Source organism: Microcaecilia unicolor, chromosome 3 (genome assembly GCF_901765095.1).
Source record: "Microcaecilia unicolor chromosome 3, aMicUni1.1, whole genome shotgun sequence".
NCBI lineage: Eukaryota > Metazoa > Chordata > Amphibia > Gymnophiona > Siphonopidae > Microcaecilia > Microcaecilia unicolor.
Window position 1 is genome coordinate 263,665,472 of NC_044033.1, and position 25,249 is coordinate 263,690,720.

Below are 25,249 nucleotides of genomic sequence, written 5' to 3' on the forward strand. Positions count from 1 at the left end.
AGATTGCTGTGGAGTGAAGGCAACAGTCGTGTGGAGGAAGAGGCAGCTAAGTAGGGTCAAGCCTGGCTGGGTCCTGGATGGGGGACCCAGCTACACTATTTATCCCCACTCATGCACCTACTCACATGTTTATCCCCTACACACCTGATTCTTTTTAGATACCTATGCACTTGACATCTTTTCTTGGCTACTAGGGAATCTCTGGTGTTGCCTCTCCAGGTTGGTGGTTTACAGTAATATGGTAATTTGAAAGTACCCTGCCCACGTACCCGGATCTTATCTTACCCCCCCTTTTTACAAAGCTGCACCACCGGCTGCCGGTGCGGTAATGCTGACGGGCTGTGTCGACATTGCTGCGCATCTGTGTAAAAGGGGGGGGGGGGGTAATTAATAGTTTTCCTTTATTCTCCTCTATGTTTTGATAATTGGAACTCCTAATTGTATTGGACTGGTTCTTTTCATTGCTTGATACTAGCTTTCCTATGATAGCATTGTGCTTATTTGAATCAGTTTTATTGTACAAGTTTTGCTTGTTTAGTCTTTATTTGAAATTTCATAAATAAAAAAATGTAAAAATTATTTTAAAAAATCTTGCCAGCAGAGGGCAAGGCTAGGCAGGAGCGGGGCTGGGGCTAGTCAGCTAAGACTGGACCTGTTTGAGTGAAAAAATATTTCCTCCAATTTGTTTTAAAAGTATTTCCATGCAACCAGTGGCGTACCTAGGGTAGTTGACACCCAGGGCCGGTCATTTTTTAACACCCCCCCCCCTCTCCAAAATCTAGTACTAGGCATGCCGAGAATACAAAACACTCAGGACCTATAGAGCAATTCTAGCATACCATAAGCAGTAATTTCTACAAGTCACACAAGGAAAAGGAAAGCATCTTAAACACTGCAGTAAGCACTAGAACATCAATTCACCTACTGTAAAACAAAACCAGGCAGAATAACACAGATCGTCCATCTTGCACAGTCAATGCCAACCGAAAGCCGTCTTTTTCACAAACACAGATACACCCTAATCCACTATAGAATAAGCAATAATAAACTTTCTATTTAGACAAAAATTAAACTGAACCCCCAAGATGCCAGACTCTGCATACAATGCAACACCACAGAAACAGAAAATGTCCCCTAGTACTGTGCAAAACATAAAGACAGCAGATGTAAATTTGAAAAAACTAACAAGTACCAATCACCACTTTACAAATTAACAAACAGAAATAAAACAAATATAGAAAATAAAATAATACCATTTTATTGGACTAATATATTTAGCTTTCAGAGGCCAATGCATCCTTCCTCAGGTCAATACAGTATAGTGTTGTTACAATATCCTATCCGGACCTGAGGAAGGGGGTTTTGTTCTCCAAAAGTTAGCCAAAATGTATTAAAATTAGTCCAATAAAAAGATTACCTTGTTTACATGTTCTATTATAAACATTAACACAGCTACAATACTACTTTATCCTAAAGCAAAAAAAATAAAAATATATATTTTATTTACAGTTTGTTGTCTCTGGTTTCTGCTTTCCTCATCTTCTTTTCACTGTCTTCCTTCCATCCAGTTTCAGCCACCTTCATCCACATGCCTTGCCCCCCTTTTCAGCCCGACCCATTCTCCCACCTGACCCAGGCATGCCCCATTTTCCATCATGACCCCTTCTCAGACCCCAGTTCCAGCCCCCTTCTCCCATTTGAGAGCCCCCTCCTCCCATCTGAGAACCCCTCCCCACCCCTTCTCCCATCTGAGAACCCCCAGAACACCCCTCTCCTCTCCCATCTGAGAACCTCCTCCCCACCCCAGTCCCCTTCTCCCATCTGGAAACCCCCTCCCCTCCCCACTCCAGTCCCCTTCTCCCATCTGAAAACCCCCTCCCCATCTAAGAACCCCCAGAACACCCCTCTCCCATCTGAGAACCCCCAGAACACCCCTCTCCTCTCCCATCTGAGACCCTCCTCCCCACCCCAGTCCCCTTCTCCCATCTGGAAACCCCCTCCCCACTCCAGTCCCCTTGTCCCATCTGAAAACCCCCTCCCCACCCCAGTCCCCTTCTCCCATATGAAAACCCCCTCCCCTCCCCATGTGAGAACCCCCACAACACCTCTCTCCCATCTGAGAACCCCCTCCTCACTCAGTCCCCTTCTCCCATATGAAAACCCCCTCCCCATGTGAGAACCCCCACAATACCCCTCTCCCATCTGAGGACCCCGACACCGACTCTCCTGCTCCCACCCTACCTTTAAAAAAATGTTTTGAAGCGTCGTTGCAGGCAGCGCCTCGCATCTGCCCTGCAGAAGTAAATCTCTTCGCTTCGAAGTTCGTCGTCATCGGACCTCACTATGTCCCGCCCTCGCGGAAATAGGAAGTTTCCTCAGAGGAGGGCGGGACATAGTGAGGCCCGACGACGACGAACTTCGAAGTGAAGAGATTTACTTCTGCAGGGCAGACACGAGGCGCTGCCTGCAACGACGCTTCAAAAAAATTTTTTTTAAAGGTAGGGTGGGAGCAGCGGGAGCGAAGCGGATCACCCCCCCCCCCCCCACCCACTGACACCCGGGGCGGACCGCCCTCACTGCTCCCCCCTTGGTACGCCACTGCATGCAACTTTATTGAGTGTCCCCTAGTCTTTGTACTTTTTGAAAGAGTAAAAAATTGATTTCACTTCTACTCGTTCTATGTCACTCAGGATTTTGTAGACCTCAGTCATATCTTCCCTTAGCTGTCTCTTTTCCAAGCTGAAGAGCCCTAACTTCTTTAGCCTTTCCTTTTATGGGAGGGGTTCCATCTTCTTTATCCTTTTGGTGAACCTTTTCAAATTCTCATATGTTCAGCAAAGTCTTTTGTGAAATACTGTCTCATTTTGAATGTTCAGTCCCTATGCAAAATGGAGCTTCACACTTTTAAAGATATACATTTACAGTTAGAGTTAGAGTAGGTCTAAGTGCTGTCATGGTCATCAGTCATGCATATATTTAGCAGTTCTAGTTAAAATGATTAGTGTCACTAAATATACGAATAAAGTTAAACACTGATACTTAACTTTAGATGCTGGGCCCTTTGTGTTTTACTCAGATAGTGTGTGAAATATATAAATTCTTTAGAAGGTGATTATGACGGAAAAAAAAAAAACCAACCCAATTTGTGTCAGGCTCAAGAATAAAAAAGATCAATTTTTTTCTAAGATCTTTCCTTCAGTTTGGTACATGATTAGCATAATAAATTTCACCACAATTCAATGGCTGAAACACCCTGCCTCCACCTCTCCTTGGGGCTGTGAACATTGGCTTCACAACATCCCTGGCTTGCCAGGGAACAAAAAGCCAAGGTTATAATCAAGCCAGGGTTTTGCACCCTTCGGTGTGCAGCCTTGCTGCTGAGACACCAAAACACTACAACAGTTCTGAATAATAATTTATTTTTTTTATAATTGACCCTTATTAAAGAGCATCTCAACAACTGGTGTCACCGCTCTAATTTGCTGAAGAATAATTTCTGATGCAGCAGTACTGGTTTGCCACTCAAGTGAAATTATGGAAGTGCCAAAACTTATCCTTTGGATAAGGTTACCAACTCATCCCACAAACAGGTTTATTCTGCCCATGGCATGCATTGATCTGTAGTCCTAATTATCTAACAGAAATCAGCGAGATTCTTAAGGGCAATCAGTGGAACAACCAAAATTAAACTCCATGAATAAAAATGGGCCAAACCAGGACTGAATAATCCTGCCTGTTCAACCTTGGGTGAGTTCCAAATCATCTCCTACCTCTGAGGTCCACATATTTTAAAGGAATGTCTATAGCTAACATGAGTTACTATGGGGCTCATTTTCAAAGCACTTAGACTTACAAAGTTCCATAGGTTACTATGGAACTTTGAAAATACGCCTCTATCAGGCTTATTTTCGAAAGAGAAGGGCGCCCATCTTTTGACACAAATCGGGAGATGGGCGTCCTTCTCCCAGGGTCACCCAAATCGGCATAATCGAAAGCCGATTTTGGGCGTCCTCAACTGCTTTCCGTCGCGGGTCGACCAAAGTTCACAGGGGCGTGTTGGAAGCGTAGCAAAGGCAGGACTGGGGGGTGCCTAACACATGGGCGTCCTCTACCGATAATGGAAAAAAGAAGGGCATCCCTGATGAGTACTTGGGCGACTTTACTTGGTCCATTTTTTTTTACGACCAAGCCTCAAAAATGTGCCCGAACTGACCAGATGACCACCGGAGGGAATCGGGGATGACCTCCCCTTACTCCCCAGTGGTCACCAACCCCCTCCCACCCTAAAAAATCTTTTAAAGTATTTTTTCCAGCCTCTATGCCAGCCTCAAATGTCATACTCAGCTCCATGACAGCAGTATTCAGGTCCCTGGAGCAGTTTTAGTGGGTGCAGTGCACTTCAGGCAGGCGGACCCAGGCCCATCCCCCCCTACCTGTTACACTTGTGGTAGTAAATGTGAGCCCTTCAAAACCCACCAGAAACCCACTCTACCCACATCTAGGTGCCCCTTCACCCCTTAGGGCTATGGTAGTGGTGTACAGTTGTGGGGAGTGGGTTTTGGGGGGGTTTGGGGGGCTCAGCACACAAGGTAAGGGAGCTATGCACCTGAGAGCAATTTCTGAAGTCCACTGCAGTGCCCTCTAGGGTGCCCGATTGGTGTTCTGGCATGTCAGGGGGACCAGTGCACTACGAATGCTGGCTCCTCTCACGACCAAATGGCTTGGATTTGGTCGTTTCTGAGATGGGCGTCCTCTGTTTCCATTATTGCCGAAAATCGGGGACGACCATCTCTAAGGATGACCAAATCTAAGGTCGACCTAAATTTTGCGATTTGGGCGTCCCCGACCTTATTATCGAAATGAAAGATGGACGCCCATCTTGTTTTGATAATATGGGTTTCCCCGCCCCTTCGCCGGGACGTCCTGCGAAGATGTCCTCAGGAAAACTTGGGCGCCCCTTTCGATTATGCCCCTCCATGTATGCTACTGAGTTGTAGCACCTCCTCTCACCACAAAACCCCTTTACAAATCAGATCCCAACTAGAACGTTTTCAAACTGGACCACATCACTGTCTGAATGCATATGCACCATGCCAGTGATAAAAACAGTGGTTTCATCGTGTATGCTTTACATTCACTTTATTGCAGGGTTACAAATGAAACAAGGCATTTTGGCTGACAAGAAGGCCATTCTAAATTGACCATAACGGTGGAGGAAAGTTAGCTTATACTTAACTGAGAAATGAACTTTGGAGCCAAGGCATGCTCTTGCTTTGGTGGGAGGCACATTCAGCTCACAAAAAAATAACAGTAACAGTTCCATTCTATGTAATAGCCAGTTATTTGTATGGTGGTTGTTTATTGACTCTGGGTGACAACTGTACATGCATAACCTCCATGCAACCACTATATTGCAGCCTCCTTACCCAAGTGGCACAGACTTGAACACTAAAAATCTAGTATACTGTGATCTTTTTGAATGACCCGGAGGCCTCCATTCTCACCTATGTTGGAAGAGAGTAGACAACTTGGAAATCAGGGTTCAAAGTTAATATAGAAAAGACAGAAATTTTGATACTGGATGATGAGGGGGATGGGGGTGCCTTCTCCATGGAAAATCAAAAAAAGGGGTCTGCGATATCTTGGGATTCAACTTTTGGTTAGGGTGGAACAGCTTTTCCAACTCAATTATCTCCTGTTGGTGCATAGAAGATAGAAGAACTGGAGAAATGGAGAGGCTTGATGGTGAGCTGGATGGGTAGGATTGCAGCATCAAAGATGATTATTCACCCAGCTTCCTATTAGGGTTCCAGTTGAATTTCTGAGGAAGACAGAGACGTGAATGAGTTGGAGATGATTGATACATCAGGGTGAAGAGGGCAGGTTAAGTATCCCAAAGTTGACGCTTTATGATAAAGCAACAATATTTAGGGCAGTTAAGTATCATCAGGTGAGGCTGGAGGGGGTTCACTGGGTTGAGTTGGAAAGGAGGTTTATAATCCCCAAAATGATATGTAGGAGGGAGGAAGGGAGGGGGATATGTCAATCATGTGCTCCTGCAACCTCTTATGAGCCCGACTCTATATATGGCGTCTAAAATTAACACGCGATAGGCAATTATGCCTAAGCGTATTCTAAATAATTACACACAGTATTTAGAATACGCTTAGGCATAGTTCATCTACATGCATTCATTTACACCAACAAAAAGGTGGTGTAAATCCCTGCGCTAAGATTTACGCGCACTGGCCCATATTTTATAACAACGCATGTAGATTTTGGAATGCCTGCGAAACGCCCATTTCCACGCCCCCTAAGCACGCTCCTTTTTGCCCATGCACATTAGAATTTAGGCGCAGTACACTACAGAATACGCTTAGCAATGTACGTGCGTAAATTCTAAATTTTGTCATTTAGTGCTTGTTATTTCTTGTTAAGAGTTGTTAACAACGCTTAACAGCTTGTTAAAACAATTAATCTATGTGCATAGTTATAGAATACGCCTAGATTTATGCTGGAACTGAGTGGAACTCTAGGCGCGCTTTATAGAATCTGGGGGTATACGGGTCTGGAAGACAGTGTGGAAGAAGGTGGAAGGTGTGTTGGCTCTGTGAGTGGTATGTGAACGCAGGGGGGTGTAAACTGTTTCGATAAACTGGCATATATGTTATGGGGGGAAATGAAAACTTTCCCGATGATAGGGGGCCCCTTTTATTTATGTTCCCAATGAGATTAGAGGGAGAGAAGGGAGATAGAGGTTAGGTTTGGGATTAGTCTAGTCATTGGATGAGGTGCACACACATCTCGTTGTTTTATTATGTTCTATGTTCTGTTCTTTAAATTTTGGCTTTTTGCTTTTAATTTTTTTCTGGTGTTGTGGAATGTTGAGATGTGAGGTGGTGGAGATGAAAACGGTAACGGAATTCAAAAATGCATGGGATAAACATAAAGGAATCCTGTTCAGAAGGAATGGATCCTCAGAAGCTTAGTGGAGATTGGGTGGCAGCACCAGTGGTGGGAGGCGGGGCCATTGGTTGGGAGGTGGGGCTAGTGCTGGGCAGACTTCTACGGTCTGTGCCCTGAAAATTGCAGATACAATTCAAGGCCAGGTATACACATAAAATAGCACATATGAGTTTATCTTTAGAATTTAGTTTCCCTGCCGTCATCTACTATGTTACTATATGTAATGTGATCACCCAGCTTTTGTCATGGTTTAGAGTTGTATGCTGTGGAATATACTGTGTCAGTATTAGTTGTGGCATTTTGCTGTACTTAAAATTGCCAAAAAAAGAGAAAAGAGTTAGGACTAGATTTAGTAAACAGTGCCCAAATTTAGGATCTGGAAAAAATGCACACTGAGTACCATTCTATAAATGGCGCTCTGAGTTGGGCATCGTTTACAAAATAGCACATAGCACTGGGATCCATGCCCGATGTATACCAGGCTGAAATTAGGTACGGATCCCCCAAATTCTATAATACTACGCAATTCTTTAGTGAATGCCCCTGACCTGCCCATTCCCCCTTTTCAGTTACGCACTAAAAGATTTGCGCATGCATCATTGTAGAGTAGTGCTTAGCAAGATGCGCATGCAAATCCAAATGGTTGCCAATTAACACCAGTAATTGATTGTTAGCACCCAATTATTAGTGCTAATTGGCTTGTTACTTAATTAAATTACGCGTGTAAATTGGGTGGTTGCCTGAATTTGTATGCTCAACTTTGGGCACCAGTTTTAGAATCCGGGGTTAATGTGGTACGCTAATAATGTGCATTAATCACCACATTAAAAACCTAGGGTGGAAATTCAAATTAAGGGGAAGGGTGTTCACCTTGCATTTGATTTAGATGTGAACGAACATTAAGGGCCCGATTCTATATATGGCGCCTAAAATTAACACACGGTAGGCAATCACGCCTAAGTGTATTCTAAATACGTGCGGTATTTAGAATATACGTAGTCAACTGAATCTACGTGCATCCATTTATGGCAGCGAAAAGCTGGTGTAAATCCCTGCGCATAGATTTACATGCACTAGCCCATATTTTGTAGATTTTGGAACGCCCATGAAACATCTATTTCCACTCCCTTAACCGTGCCCCTTTTTACCTGTGCGCGTTAGAATTTAGGCGCAGTACATTACAGAATATGCTTAGCCATTAGCAATGTATGCGCGTAAATTTTACTTTTTGCCAATTATTGCTTGGCGAGAGCTGTTAACGCTTAACAGCTTATTAAAACAATTAATCTATTCGTGTAGTTATAAAACACACCTGGATTTATGCACAAAATTGCGCATAAATCTAGGTGCATTATATAGAATCTGGGGGTAAGCGCTAACACAGAGCAGTTAACCACCCCTTCCTTGTCATCAAGCAGATGAAGCCATTACGTATGGGTTATGTCCATCAACCAGCAGGGGAGATAGAGAGCACTCAAACTTTCACAGTGCCCTCTTGGCCAGCTAGCTCCACTGCCTCTTCAGTATTCTCTATCTCCCTTAGCAGGGTGGCTGCAGCTTGTTCGAGCTCCAGAAAAATCTGCCGGGAGGTGGTTCCTGGCTTGCCAGTTGTTAACCGGGGTGTTGGAGGCTATAGCAGCTTCACTTTAAAGGCACATAGGTTAGCCCTTTCCCTGCCTTACCCATACCTCTGTGGATGTGGACATATTGCCTTGCTTTCCCTGTCCTTACCCACCAACAGTGGATGCAGGCATATAGGTTCGCCCTTTCCCTGCCTTTCCCACTCATCTGAGCCTCCGGAGTCTTCAATACCTCTGCTTTCCTCACAGCTTAAAAAAAAAAAAAGTTGCGTCGCGTTTTTAAACGCAGAGACGCTGGAACAGAGGTTTTTGACCTGATTTTCAGCAGGATCGTAGTTGTACACTAGATCCTTTGAGGTAAGAGTGTTTTACAACTCCTCCGGGGTGGGCCCGCGATCGAGGCGATTTTGGCGCGAACCGCCATTTTGGATTTTACCGCCGTTTTTCGGCGATGGCTGCGGACAATGTAAAGCGCTGTTCCACTTGTGGCAAGCGCAAATCAGCAGCAGGGCTCTGTAAATTGTGCTGTATAGGCGTAGGAGCCGGCCCGAGCATGGCGAGCGATGTTTCTTCCCGCTCTGAGCTGGCAGCGGGCGCCATTTTGCTTACACCGCATGGCGCGGCCTCCGTGGACACGGAGAGACCTGAGCCGGGTGGGGCACCTCGAGATGAGGTTATTTCAGGAGTGGCTAGCACCGGACAGGATTTGGGTGCCCAGGGTGAGATTTTCTCCCCGGATTTTGTGCTTTTGCTGCTTAAAGCATACATGATGAAAAGAGCCCTTCCTCAAGGGTCGCCTGAGGCTCCTCTGATTGCCCCCCCGATGGATTCTGGCCTGGGACTGCCCAGTGAGGCTTTTTTCCCAGATGCTTGGCCTAAAGATAAGCGCAGAAGGGTTAATTCCCCTTCAGATTGTGGTGCACCTTTTTCCCCCCCGTGGTCGGGGTGTGAGGATTCGGAGAACTCTGACAGACGTTCTTGGTCTGAGGAACCAGAGTCAGGTGCGGATTTACCACAGGATCTGGATGATCCCTCCGCGGTGAGGATTTTCCACCGTGATGAGCTGCCAGCGCTTATTTCAGATACCCTGCAGGCCCTCTCGATTGAAGATCCTGACAGTGGCATGGCCTCCTCGGGTAATCCCAGGATGGCTAGTACCAAGAAAGCTGCTCGGGCCTTCCCTTTGCATGACTCCATCCTAGAGCTTGTTTCGGCTCAGTGGGCTGACCCCGAGGGACCTTTGAGAGTTTCCAGGGCTATGGGGCAGTTATACCCTCTGCGTGAGGGACATATGGCTCATTTTCAAATGCTTACAGTGGATGCCCTAGTCACTGCGCTGACAAAGAGAACTACCCTCCCTGTTGAAGGAGGTGTTGCCCTGAAGGATGTTCAAGACCGTAGGCTGGAAACAGCGTTGAAACGGTCCTTTGAAATTGCAGGTCTCACTGTTCGGGCGTCTGCATGCAGCTGTTATGCTGTGAGAGCCTGCCTAGCTTGGCTGCAACAGGCAGTGGCTCAGCCCGGAGATGGAGCGGAGCCCTTCTTGGATGTGGCTCCGCGGATGGAGGTGGCCTTGTCCTTTCTGGCTGATGCCCTTTATGACCTTGTCAGAGCTTCGGCTAAACAAATGGCAGTAGCAGTGGCGGCTCGCCGTCGTCTGTGGCTACGACACTGGGCAGCGGACATGGCCTCTAAGCAAAGGTTGGTGAAGTTGCCTTTTCAAGGACTTCTCCTATTTGGTGAGGAGTTGGAGAAAATTGTGAAAGGCCTGGGTGATCCAAAACCCCAGCGCTTGCCCGAAGATAGGCAGAGGCCTTCCTGTAAGGGCCAGGCGGTCCACTCCTCGTACAGACCTCGCTTCCGTGAAGCTAGAAGGTACCGCCCGGGGCGTTCTGCTGGGTTCACTTCACGTGCCCGTGGTCAGCAGAGGAACTCCTTTCGCTCGGACAAGCGTTCCGCAGCCGGTGGCTCAAGACCAGGAGTTCAGGGGCGACCCTCTCAATGATGGTGCGCCGGCCCTCTCCTCGATGCCTGTCATCGGAGGACGGCTTTCCCTCTTTGTCGAGGAGTGGGCCAAGATTTCCTCAGATCAGTGGGTTCTGGACCTGATCAGAGATGGATACAGAATAGAATTCAACGCCCCAGTAAGAGACGTGTTTGTGGAGTCCCGATGCGGTTCTGCCGTCAAACGGGCGGCGGTGGAGGAGACTTTACAAGGTCTGATTAAGTTAGGGGCAGTGAACCCGGTGCCTCCCGCCGAGCAAGGCTGCGGCCGATACTCCATCTATTTTGTGGTGCCGCGAAAAGGTGGGTCCTTTCGCCCTATTCTGGACTTAAAAGAAGTGAACAAGTCCCTGAGAGTGCGGCATTTCCACATGGAATCCCTGCGCTCCATCATTGCGGCGGTTCAGCCAGGAGAGTTTCTCACGTCTCTAGACCTGAAAGAAGCTTACTTGCACATACCGATTTGGCCCCCGCACCAGAGGTTTCTGAGGTTTGCGGTGTTGGGAAAACATTTCCAGTTCAGGGCCTTGCCTTTTGGCCTCGCCACAGCTCCCCGAACCTTTTCGAAGGTAATGGTGGTAGTAGCTGCTTTTCTCAGGCGAGAAGGTATCAGGGTTCACCCATACCTAGACGACTGGCTCATCAGAGCAGACTGTGCAACAGAGAGCTTACAAGCTACAGCCAGAGTGGTCTCAGTACTACAATCTCTAGGCTGGGTCGTCAATATGGCCAAAAGTCACCTGTCCCCTTCACAATCTCTAGAGTTTTTGGGGGCCAGGTTCGACACAGTCTCGGGCTATGTGTTCCTACCCGAACTAAGGCGGTGCAAGCTTCAGAATCAGGTCCGTCTGCTCCTGAGGATGCCCCGCCCGCGAGCTTGGGACATTGTCCAGCTGCTGGGATCGATGACAGCCACGATAGAAGTGGTACCCTGGGCGAGAGCGCACCTGAGACCTCTACAGTATTCCTTACTCCGGAGATGGTCTCCTATTTCTCAGGATTACCAATGCGGCCCGTCTCAGCATGGAGTGGTGGCTCTCGGACAGCATGCTGCGGCGAGGAATGCCGCTGACGCTCCCCGTTTGGTGCCTAGTGGTAACAGATGCCAGCCTGAAGGGCTGGGGCACACACTGCAATGGGAAGCATGCCCAGGGTCTATGGACACCCGAGGAGTCGGAGTGGTCCATCAACCGCCTAGAGTTGAAAGCGGTGTTTCAGGCGCTTCTGGCCTTTCAAGTGACCCTGGAAGGATTGGCTGTCAGAGTGATGTCGGACAACACGACAACGGTGGCCTATATAAATCGACAAGGCGGAACAAGGTGCAGAGCACTAGCCGCGCAGGCCGAACTGATTTGCCACTGGGCCGAGCTACATCTTCAGTGTCTGTCGGCAGCTCATATTGCAGGTCAGAGCAATGTGCAGGCCGATTATCTGAGCAGGCATCAGATCGATCCAGCAGAATGGAATCTGGCAGCCGAAGTATTCCTGCAGATCTGTGCCAAATGGGGCAAGCCCGTGATGGATCTAATGGCGACAAGTGCCAATACCAAAGTCCCGTGCTTCTTCAGCAGACGGAGAGATCCTCGCTCGGCGGGGTTGGATGCCTTGGCTCAACCCTGGCTTCCGGGTCTACTTTATGTGTTTCCCCCATGGCCCTTGATAGGGCGCCTGCTCTTGCGGATTCGGCTGCACCCAGGAGAAGTGGTCCTCATCACCCCGGATTGGCCAAGGAGACCTTGGTATGCAGACCTCCGACAGATGCTCCTGGAGGCTCTTCTGCCGTTACCTCTGGTACCGAACCTGTTGACTCAGGGACCGGTAGCCATGGAGGACGCCGGCCGCTTTGGTCTTACGGCATGGCTATTGAGAGGGCGCAATTGAGGGATAAAGGTTATTCCAATAAAGTTATTTCCACTCTCCTGCAAGCCCGCAAGCGGTCCACTTCCGTGGCTTATGCCAGGATTTGGTGCCTGTTTGAGTCTTGGTGTGCTTCCAGAGCCATTGTTCCAGTGCGGGCTCCTGTCTCGCCAATTCTGGACTTTTTGCAGGAAGGTGTACAAAAAGGCTTGGCCTATAATTCCCTGCAGGTGCAGGTGGCAGCGTTGGCCTCCCTTCATGGTAAGGTGGAAGGCATGTCTTTGGCTGCTCACCCAGATGTGGCACGGTTTCTTAGAGGGGTGCTTCGGCTCCGACCTCCAGTGCGAGCACCCTCTCCAGCTTGGAACCTGGGGCTAGTTTTGAAAACCCTGCAGGCATCTCCTTTTGAGCCGCTTCGGCGAGCATCGGAGAAAGACTTGACACTGAAGGCCGTTTTTCTGGCGGCCATTACCTCGGCGAGACGGGTGTCAGAGCTCCAGGCGCTGTCCTGTAGAGACCCATTTCTGCAATTTTCAGAGTCCAGAGTCACGGTTCGGACCGTGCCTTCCTTTATGCCTAAGGTGGTTTCAGCTTTTCACTTAAACCAGCCTATTTTCTTGCCCTCTTTTTCAGAGGAAGAGTTTCCAGAATCTTTTGGGCAGCTGCACCTTTTGGATGTGCGCAGGACTCTGCTGCAGTATCTGCGAGTTACTAACTCTTTCAGGACTTCTGATCATCTGTTTGTTTTGCCATCCGGTTCTCGCAGAGGGTCTCCAGCGTCTAAAGCCACTATTGCCCGCTGGCTCAAAGAAACTATCTTTTCAGCTTATCTGCTGGCCGGCAGGGTTCCGCCTGTAGCCTTTAAGGCACATTCTACTAGAGCGATTTCTTCCTCTTGGGCTGAAACTGGAGCACTCTCTCTTCAAGAGATATGCAGTGCAGCAACATGGGCTTCTAAGCTCTCCTTTACCGACATTACAGGCTGGATGTGGCTGCCAGGAGGGATGCGCGTTTTGGTGCACAAGTGGTGTGGCTTGTTCCCACCCTATCTAGGGATTGCTTTGTTAAATCCCATACGTAATGGCTTCATCTGCTTGATGACAAGGAAGGGAAAATTAGGTTCTTACCTTGGTAATTTTCTTTCCTTTAGTCATAGCAGATGAAGCCATGAGCCCTCCCTGTATGATTGTCTGTATGCTGTGAATCTGTTTTTCAGGTTCTGTTCTAATTTCCTGAAGTTCCTTCCTTGGGAGAAAGTTGGAAAACAATCTTCAGGATTCATGTTCAGTTTAAATTTAGGAGGATGTGTTCATTCCCTCCAGCATGTTTTTTTTGGAGGATGTGTTGATTCTCTCCAGGAGGCGCGTGTGTTCCCCTCCAGTTCTATGAATAGGAGGATGAGTTCATTCCCTCCAGTGTGTTGGGAGGATGTGTGATTCCCTCCAGGAGGCGCGTGTGTTCCCCTCCACTTATACAATAAGGAGGATGAGTTTATTCCCTCCAGGAGGATGTGCATTCACTCCTTTATGAGTTCATGCCCTTGTGATGGGCCATCGTTCGCTATGAGGAAAGCTCTTGTGATTCCCATTGCGGTTTGCCATACTGCTTTGGAAGCTTCAAATACTGAAGAGGCAGTGGAGCTAGCTGGCCAAGAGGGCACTGTGAAAGTTTGAGTGCTCTCTATCTCCCCTGCTGGTTGATGGACATAACCCATACTTAATGGCTTCATCTGCTATGACTAAAGGAAAGAAAATTACCAAGGTAAGAACCTAATTTTCCCTTCAGAGGAGTAGATGACTGAATGCCATATTAGTAACATAGTAGTAACATAGTAAGTGACGGCAGATAAAGACCTGTACGGTCCATCCAGTCTGCCCAACAAGATAAACTCATTTTACTTGATATGTCATATTTTATATGTATACCCGAGTTTGATTTGTCCTTGCCATTATCTGTATAAGTCTGCCCAGCACTCTTCTTATACTAAAATTTCTGAAGCTAATGTCAAAGCCCCTTAAAATTTACACTCAAGCCCATCCCTATATATTCAGTCACAATCAGGGCGTAGACCATGGAAGTCTGCCCAGCACCCAATTACCAGCGTCGCCACCCAATCTCAGCTAAGATTCCGTGGATCCATTCCTTCTAAACAGAATTCCTTTGTGTTTATCCCATGGATGTTTGAAATCCATTATCGTTTTCATCTCCATCACCTCCCGCAGGGGGGCATTCCACATTACTCCTGAGTCTGCCCCCCTTCAACCTCAATTCATGTCCTCTAATTCTACCACCTTCCCATCTCCAGAAAAGGTTTGTTTGTGGAGTAATACCTTTCAAGTATTTGAACGTCTGTATCATGTCACCCCTGTTTCTCCTTTCTTCCAAGGTATACATGTTCAGGTCAACAAGTCTCTCGTACGGTTTGCAATGCAAATTCCATACCATTTTTGTAGCATTTCTTTGCACCGCTTCCAGTCTTTTTACATCTGTAGCAAGATACAGCCTCCAAAACTGAACACAGTACTCCAAGTGGGGCCTCACCAACGACTTGTAGAGGGGCATCAACATCTCCTTTCTTCTGCTGATTATACCCCTCTCTATGCAGCCTAGCAACCTTCCGGCCACGGCCATCACCTTGTCACATTGTTTCTTCACTTTCAGATCCTCGGACACCAACACCCCAAGGTCTTTCTCTTGAGTCGAGCTTACTAATCTCGTCCCTCCTATCCGGTATCTCTCTTTCGAGTTTCTGCACCCCAAGTGCATCACTCCACACTCTTGGCATTAAATTTTAACGTATGGATCAAGAAACCTTATAACAATCAAACAAAAGTGTGCTATACCAGTGCTCAGTGTGTGACTACTTTTTTTATTTTTAATATGCTGTGCTCAGTGGAAGGAGTATCGTCCACAGGACTTGCTCACAGAATTGTTTGCTTTACTCCTTATTAAACATCATCACACACCTCCTTCCTAACCTACTCTTCTACTGCTTATCGCGTGTAACGCCAGTGTGCTTCAATAAAACAGATGTTACTACTTAGCCTTATTCCGGAGCTATCACTGTCCAGATTTTTTTACAGTCCTGTGGGGATCCCCATCCGTGGTGAAGTTAAAACCAATAATCCATTCTTCCCTTATTATGGGACTGGAGTACAACTGCTCTAGCGCCGATGTTCCTGGTTCCCTACATGCTCGGCGTGTTTCGCATTACGCGTCCTCAGGGGAACACTTTCCTGCTTATAATCGAACGAGAAAAACACTCAAGTTCCAACCTAAATCGGGAGATGGACGTTTATCTCACAAAAACGAATAACGCGGTATAATCGAAAGCCGAACTTGGACGTTTTCAACTGCACTCCATCGCGGAAGCGTACAAAGTTGACAGGGGCGTGTTGGAGGCGTGGTGAAGGTGGGACTGGGGCATGGTTATCACCCAAACAGAGATGGGCGCCTTTCGCCGATAATGGAAAAAAAGTATGCGTTTGTAGCTAGAATTTAGGGCACTTTTCCTGGACCCTGTTTTTTCACGAATAAGGCCCCAAAAAGTGCCCTAAATGACCAGATTACCCCCAGAGGGAATCGGGGATGACCTCCCCTGACTCCCCCAGTGGTCACTAACCCCCTCCCTCCACAAAAAATGATGTTTCACAACTTTTTATTTTCACCCTCAAATGTCATACCCACCTCCCTGGCAGCAGTATGCAGGTCCCTGGAGCAGTTGTTAGGGGGTGCAGTGGACTTCAGGCAGGTGGACCCAGGCCCATCCCCCCCTACCTGTTTCAATTGTGCTGCTTAATGCTTAGTCGTCCAACCCCCCCCCCCCCAAACCCACTGTACCCACATGTAGGTGCCCCCCTTCACCCCTTAGGGCTATAGTAATGGTGTAGACTTGTGGGCAGTGGGTTTTGAGGGGGATTTGGGGGGCTCAATACACAAGGGAAGGGTGCTATGCACCTGGGAGCTCTTTTACCTTTTTTTTTGTTTTTGTAAAAGTGCCCCCTAGGGTGGCCGGTTGGTGTCCTGGCATGTGAGGGGGACCAGTGCACTACAAAACCTGGCCCCTCCCATGAACAAATGCCTCGGATTTATTCGTTTTTGAGCTGGGCGCTTTCATTTTCCATTATCGCTGAAAAACAAAAACGCCCAGCTCACAAATTGTCGAATGAAACATGGACGTCTATTTTTTTCGAAAATACGGTTCGGTCTGCCCCTTCACGGACCCGTTCTCGGAGATAAACGCCCATGGAGATAGACATTTTCGTTCGATTATGCCCCTCTTTGTGAGCTGAAAATTTAAAATGCAAACTTCAAGTTAGTGGTTACTTCAATTTTGCTCTTCTAGGCTACTTATTTTCTCTAAAAATCACTATACAGTGTACATCTCTCTGCGTTAACTCAGTTATTTCTTCTCACATATTTTTCTTATAAATGCATTATGTGGACTAACCCGTGATGGTACTTCGCCGATCTTCAAACCAACCGTTTAACAGATGCCGGTACATGCGCATTACCTTTATAGTGACGTACCATCCCAACCCTTTTTAGTTTTAAATATTCATGACACCCACTCTGTCTCCTTGTTGAGGCCTCGTGGAGTAACAGTCTGCCAATAATAAATAAAACGCTGTTCTCATCTTATCAGCATAGCTGTAATGTCCCCTGTCATACTCCCTGCAATTTGATCTAACACCACAAATTTAAGATCTGGGTTGCAGTGGTTCATTTCTGCTATGCTCAACAAGGAGATAGAGAGGGTGTCATGAATATTTAAAACTTGAAGTTTGCATTTTATATTTTCAGCTCATGTGGTGTTCCCTTGAGGACGCGTAATGCGAAACATGCCGAGCGTGTAGGGAACCAGGAACATCGGCGCTAGAGCAGTTGTATTCTAGTCCCGTAATAAGGGAAGAATGGACTATTGGTTTTAACTTCACCACGGATGGGGATCCCCACAGGACTGTAAAAAAATCTGGACAGTGATAGCTCCAGAATAAAGCTAAGTAGTAACATCTATTTTATTGAAGCACACTGGTGTTAGATGCGATAAGCAGTAGAAGAGTAGGTTAGGAAGGAGGTGTGCGATGATGTTTAAAAAGAAGTAAAGCAAACCATTCTGTGAGCAAGTCCTGTGGCCGATACTCTTTCCACTGAGCACAGCATATTAAAAATAAAAAAAAGTAGTCACACACTGATCACTGGTATAGCACACTTTTATGTTTGATTGTTATAAGGTTTCTTGATCCATATTTTAGAAATAAAAGAGTGGAAACCGAACTAAAGCTAACCCGGAAGAGTGTATTTGAATTAAATTTTAACGGCCAGAACTTCGACCATTCTTCTAAGGTTCGGAGAGCCCTTCTCATCATTTCTACTCCCTCCAGGGTATCCACTCTATTGGCTATTTTCGTGTCATCCGCAAAAAGGCAAACCTTTCCTTCCAACCCTTTAGCAATATCACCCACAAATACATTAAACAGAATAGGCCCCAGCACCAACCCCTGAGGAACTCAACTGCTCACCTTCCTTTCCTCCGAGCGGATTCCATTTACCACCACCCTCTGCCACCTGTCGGTCAACCAGTTTCCTGTCCAGTTCACCACTTTCGGTCCTAAGTTCAGCTCTTTCAGCTTATTCATGAGTCTTCTGTGGGGGACCGTATCAAAGGCTTTGCTGAAATCCAAGTAGATTACATCTAGCGCACATCCTTCATTCAGTTCTTTGGTCACCCAGTCAAAGAACTCAATTAGATTAGTTTGGCAGGATTTTCCTTTTGTAAAGCCATGTTGCCTCGGGTCCTGTAACCCATTGGTTTATAGAAAGTTAACTATCCTTTCTTTCAGCAGCGACTCCATTATTTTTCCTACCACCGACGTGAGACTTACCGGTCTGTAGTTTCCCCACTTCGTCCCTGTCTCCACTTTTGTGAAGAGGGACCACATCCTCTTGTCTCCCATCCTGCGGAACCTCTCCTGTCTCTAAAGATATATTAAATAAATTTTTAAGAGGCCCCACCAGTACCTCTCTGAGCTCCTTCAGTATCCTGGGATGTATCCCATCCAACCCCATAGCCTTGTCCACTTTCAGATTCTCCAGCTATTTATAAACTCTTTCTTCTGTAAACGGTGCAGTATCTACTCCATTCCCAGATGTTCCCTTGGCAGCCGACCACGGTCCTTCACTAGGATTTTTCTCCGTGAACACAGAAGAGAAGTAATTGTTTAGCATGTTCGCTTTATCTTCATCACTCTCTACATAGCCATTCTCATCATCTTTAAGTCTCGCAATTCTATTCCTATCTTTTCTCCTTTCTCTAATATATCTGAAAAAGGTCTTGTCACCTCTCTTTACATCTTTAGCCATTTTTTCTTCCACTCGCGCTTTCACTAGTTGTATTTCCCTCTTCACTTCTTTGAGTTTAATCCGATAATCTTTTCCGTCATTCTCTTGTTGCATTCTTTTGTATTTCTTGAACCAAGCTTCTTTTGCTCTTATTTTTTCAGCTACTTGTTTGGAGAACCATATAGGCTTCTTGTTTCTCTTGTTTTTGTTAACTTTCCTTGCATAAAGATCAGTTGCCATATTTATAGCAGCCTTTAGTTTTGACTACTGATTTTCCACATCTTCTACATCTTCCCACGCTAAGAGTTCCTTCTTCAGGTATTCCCCCATTTTATCAAAATCAGTACGTCTGAAATCCAGTACCTTGAGTTTTGTGCGTCCGCATTCTGCCTTTGCACTTATATCAAACCATATGGTGTGATGATCACTATTACATGGGTGGGGACCGACCCGTATATTGAAAACACTTCCTTCATTCGTGAGCACTAGATCCAGCATCGACCCTTCCCTCGTGGGTTCCGTCACCATTTGTCTGAGCAAGGCACTTTGACAGGCATCCACAATCTCCCTACTTCTTTCCAATTCCACAGATGGGACGTTCCAATCCACGTAAGACAAATTGAAATCTCCCAACAGTAGCACCTCCCCTTCCATACCAATCTTTTGAATATCTTCTATTAGACCTTTGTCTAAATTCTCCGTTTGTGCCGAAGGTCTGTAGATAACCCCCGTCTTCTTTTTCCAGGACAATCCATAAAGCTTCTTCCTTTCCCCAGGTTCCCCGCATTTCAGACACTCTGATATTGTCTCTCACACAGAGCGCCACTCCTCCACCTCTTCGACCTTCTGTATCCTTCCTAAAAAGATTATAGTCTGGTATGGTCACATCCCATTCATGGGAATCGTTGTACCACGTCTCTGTAATAGCAACAATATCCAAGTTTTCTTCAAACATCAGGGCTTGCAAGTCTTGAACCTTATTACTTAGACTATGAGCATTTGTGCTCATTGCTTTCCATGTGCTTAGTGCGCTTAGGTGGTTTTCTATATTTACATGACCTTTCCCTCTGCCATCATGTTTATTCTGGGGATGACTTTCTGAATTCCCTTGTTTCCTTTTGTCACCGCCACCCTCTAGTTTAAATGTTTAGAAACATACTGTCTGAATTTCTCCCCAAGGACTCTTTTTCCCATCACAGAAAGATGTAGCCCACCATTACAGTACAGCCTGTTATTTTTCCACGTATTACCCCATGCTTCTATATATCTAAAACCTTCTTCTTTACACCAAGACTCAAGCCACTTATTGAATTCCACTGTTTTACATAGTCTTTCCTCTCCCTTCCCTCACGTAGGAATTACTTCAGAAAAAGCCAAGTCCGAACTAAAGATTTCAGTCCCTCCCCAAGCTTCTGGAACATTCTCTATGCTGTAAACTTGCTATTGTTGGCCACGTCATTTGTCCCCAGGTGAATTACAACATCAGTATTTGAAGCCTTGCTCTCTTCTCGGATCACTTTCAGTATTTGGTCGGTACATCTGGGAGCTGAAGATCCTGGAAGGCATTTCACTAGGTTGGAACACTTGAACTGTTTTCCTAAGTTAATGCCTCTGATAATGGAGTCTCCGAACAGTAAGAGTTTTCTGCTTTTCACCAACCTGTCATTGTTTGGGGGATGTTTCTTGGGTTGTGCTACTTTCATTGCTTCTGTTTCTATCACAGTACTTCTTTTTTCAGCATCATGATGATGCAACACAGCAAAAGAATTTGACAGGGGCAAAGGTTGAGAGGGTGAGTGCTTCTATGTCACAGATCTTAGTCTACCAGAGCTGTTGTATTAGCCTGCATAATGTCACCAAAGTGCCTGGAATGCCGCTTACATTTATTGTTGAGGTATTTCATTTAACACTTCTGAACTTCATTTAACTTTGATTGTTCAGACTTATTTATTGAAAAACCTTAAAGTGGGGTCTACGAAAATTGAGGGGGGAAATTTTTTCATTCTTGGTAGAAGATGAAAGTAAAGGAACCTTTATCCATTGCTTAGCTCTCATGGGCTGGTTCTACAACTTTTGGGCTATGTTCACATAAACAAGTCTTGTACACTTCTGGAGGTGTAGATACAACAAACCTTTGGAAACTTTCTCATCTGTGCACGCAGGTGTAGAGCTGCTAAATGAGGAAATAATGAGCATTTTATTACTGATAGCAGAATACTTGACCAATTTAGATGAGTAGCCCAGGGCTGTCAGAGTAATGCAGTGGTTAGATAACAATCTTGGGGACAATTTACCAACGTTATTGCATGCTAATGCCATTAATGAGCATTATTTGCTGCAGGACCCATTGCATGAAATCCTGATTTGATTCATCTACCACTTATTTGAGTGAGAACATAATAGCTATGCTGGGTCAGACTAATGGTTCATCTAACCAAGTATTTTGCTTCCAACAGTGGCCAATTCAGGTCACAAGTACCTGACAGAATCCCGAGTAGTAGCAAGATTTATGCTACTGATACCAGGGACAAGAAGTGGCTTTCCCCATGCCCATTTCAATAACAGACTATGGACTTTTCCTCCAGGAACTTGTCCAAACCTTTTAAAAACCCAGATACACTAACTGCTGATACCATCCTCTGGCATTGCATTCAGTTAATTTTCTACATATTATATTATAATACCAAGTGGCTTCCAGGGTTAATGTCTTGTTTAGATTAAAGCATTTGGTGTATTCTCATTATTGACTTTTAAAAAAGTGATCTGCCACATGACAAGTGTATGACTTCACATCTTTATCTTGATTATTTAATTTTTAGATCAATTGTGTATTAGCCTCCCATGATATTCTGAATTTTCTATATGGCATTGCCTACAATCTGTGCTTAAGAACAACATTGACAAACTTTCATGCTTTTTAATTTTCTCATATTAACTTTCTTCACTCATATATATATATATATATATATATGTTTATAAAATTGACTTCTTTCATAAAGTTTGTGTGCTAAACTTTAAGGGCCTTTTATTATCAAACCATGCTAGCGATTTCGGGTTCAGTAATACCGACAAAGCCCATTCACTTTGAATCGGCTTCGTCGGCATTGCCACGCAGTTTGATAAAAGAGACCCTAAGTTCTGTATCTTGCTATAGTTTTTTCTTACAAAATTACACTGATTTTAAGTAGTAGTAGTATAAGTATTCTTTCTACTCTTTTGTTGAGACCAATTGTGTCATTAGACCAATTGTCTTTTAGACCAACTCACCCATTAGCCGTTGTGTATTTTAGACCAATTGTCATTAGATCAATTGTCAAGAACCCCTAGGTAAGGATTTAGATGGGAAAAAGTGCCCATTTGTGTGCGACATGAAAATTTGCTCCAGCCTAGACATACTCAACAGAGTACGTAAAACAAAAGAATGGTCAAAGGTACGGCAAATAGTATTTAATTGGAAAAAAATTATATAATCATACATTTGGAATGCAGAAATCCAAGGGTCAAATATTTTGAAATGATGAACTAACAATCGCCAAACAGTAAAGAGACTTTAGGGGGTAGCCAATCAGTGTGACAAAGCACAAAACAGTTGAGAAAGCTAATGGTGTAACTGGCTGCATAAAGAATTCTCACTAGTAGAAGGAGGAAAGACATATTTCCTCTGTCCAGGTCTTTGAAGAGACTCCACTTTGAGAACTGAGTTCCGTTCTGGAAAGCACATCTGCAAAAAGAGATTAACAATGAAGAGTCAATTCAAAGGCGAGCCACGAAAAAGAAGCATGAGCTTCCCTATAAACCATACACAGAGAAGCTGAGGAGCTTAGATTATACTCTCTAGAAGGCAGAAAAGAAAGGAGAATATGTACAAATGTTTTATTTTTTAAAATTTATAACCCACCTATTAGGTGGGGGCTCAATTTAAGCATACAAAGGACAAACACAGAGGGATCTTAGCGGTGGAAGGTGAGTGGGAGAAGATGTATGACAGCACAGTAGGTAGGTACGCACAGGAAGAGTGAGTGGGCAAGTCTTTAACTGTTGCCACCTTACTTCTCTGTTCCTATATCATATTTCCTTCCAGTGTATTTCATCTACAAAAAAAGACATTGCAGCACTACAAAGAAATATGCATCCTTTCTCATAACTAAATGCTGGGAGAGGGGTTGCCACGTTAAATAGAAGCATTGCTTGAAATTAAACCCTCACCACTTATTCCACCCTTTAATTAGAAATCTAAAAAGGCAACATAATTCACAGCTGTATGATAAAGGTTAACATATACTGTGCCTCTCTTATGCAGGAAATTCCTTGATGTGGTAATTCTGGGGGTGGGGGTGAGGGGTGGGTAGAACAAGTCTGGTTGTGGATGGAATGGGTGTTGGCACAATGCAATTTACCATCAGAGGGCTTTATTTTCTATATATAGTTCATTGGGGAGGTTCTAAACTGAGTGATGTTTCTCAGAATGAGCTATTTGTGTTATTTTGCCTAATTTGTGGCAAAACGTTGGCATGCCACACTGGTTTTGACTCAGATCAGATAAGGGGTATATGTATAAACTGTTGAAGATTGTGATTCAAATTATTGCAGGCTATAGACAGGTCTGAAAGCACTTAAAAGTGTGTCCTGCCCCCTGAACATCCTCTCTTAATGCTAACAGTTCTGATCAGTTCCATGCTCCTTTTAAAGTCAAATGGGGAAGATGGAAAGCCTGTGTGTCTTCTAGAAAACCTTTAACTAATAATAAACCAGTTTTTTTCACAATAACTTTCCCTGGGTAAATGACTTTAAAAACTGTCCTGCACCTAAACGTGGGTGAGTGTGATCCTTACCAAACTAACAAAGCAAAGAATGAATCTACTACAGGGCTTTAGAAACTTAACTGGCATAGAACCTCCCTGTATATCTAAATTGATTGACTCTTGATGGCCAGCAATGAAGCTCAGCTTTGATTTCATGAATGTTTCAGCCGTCCATGGTGAAATACAAATTATTGCACGTATATGTCATAAAATCTTGCATTTGATCGTTTCTGAGATAGGCATCCTTAGTTTCCATTATCGCCAAAAATCAGAAACGACCAAGTCTAAGGACGACCATCTCTTGGGACGACCTAAATGTCAAGATATGGGTGTCCCAGACCGTATTATCGAAATGAAAGATGGACACCCATCTTGTTTCGATAATACGGGTTTCCCCGCCCCTTCGCCGGGACATCCTGCAAGGACGTCCTCAGGAAAACTTGGGCGCCCCTTTCGATTATGCCCCTCACAGGGTTCCACAATGGGTGCATACGTTCTTCTGCTTTGGGGGAGGTGTTTCCAGGAGCATATTTTGAACAGGATCATATATTGCATTTTCAAATTTCTACTCCCTACTTTTCACTAAAATTCTACAAAAAGAGAGTGCAAAATTCCATAAATGTGTTGTACCTATGTCAATCTTCAAAAGGAAAGTACATACTTAGGGCCCTATTTACTAAGGTATGCTAGCGTTTTTAGCGTGCGCTAAAAATTTGCACGCGCTAATGCTAGAAACACCCATAGGAACATATGGGTGACTATCATTTAATGCACGCTAATTTTAGCGTGTGCTAAACACACCAGTGTGGCTTAGTAAACAGGGCCCTTAGTTCCTGCCCCTCTTGAAATTTCATACATATCTGCAGGTAAAATAATACCTGTACACCTTACACTAAAATGAACAGTTTGAATATTGTTTGTTAAGTAACAGAAATAGATAATCATTTGCTTATACTCCTTCTTTCAATCTTTATACAGGTACTCCCGTTTCCTAGCCAAGTAGTATATAACAGAGTTGGAAAGTGTGGAAGCCGAACTGTTGTTTTGCTGTTGCGAATCTTGTCAGAAAGACATGGGTTCAACCTAGTTACTTCAGACATTCATAACAAGACCAGACTGACCAAAAACGAGCAGGTAAGCTGCAGTTCTGTACTGAAATGATCTGAATCGAATGATGACACAATGCTTGTTACTTTGGTTTAAAGATCTATTAAGAAATTCACTCAAACCTGAATAAGTTCACAGTGCCGTAGCGGGGGCGGCTGACACCCAGGGCGGGTCGCTGCTGCGCACCCCCCCCCCCCCCGGGTGCAGCACGGTGCACCCCCCCCCTCGGTGAGCACCCTCCGGAGCGCATTCGTACTTGCATAGGGAAGCAGCGAGGTGCGATCCGCCCCGAGTGCATGTCGCTGGGAGCTGTGTCGGCTCCGCTGGTTCCCTGTTCTCTCTGCCCTGGAACAGGTCACTTCCTGTTCCGGGGCAGAGGGAGCAGGGAACCAGCGAAACCGACACACCCCCAGCGGTGTGCACCCAGGGTGGACCGCCCCACCACCCCCATTCCTACGCCACTGTAAGTTCATTTTTTTAAAACAGTCCTCCTATTTGTTTTAAAATTATTTCCATGTAACTTCCTTGAGTGTCCCCTAGTCTTTGTACGTTTGGAATGAGTAAAAAATTAATTCACTTCTCATTCTACAC

General features: G+C 45.3%; 1 protein-coding gene across 1 annotated transcript in view; it reads left to right on the forward strand.

Annotated features, from left to right (window-relative positions):
* The window catches only part of UST (uronyl 2-sulfotransferase), a 461,975-nt gene that overhangs the window by 237,297 nt on the left and 199,429 nt on the right, over window positions 1-25,249 (forward strand). Inside the window, exon 3 of the mRNA XM_030198046.1 lies at window positions 24,530-24,685. Within this exon, the coding sequence (XP_030053906.1) occupies window positions 24,530-24,685 (156 nt within the window). The remainder of the gene's footprint in view (window positions 1-24,529; window positions 24,686-25,249) is intronic.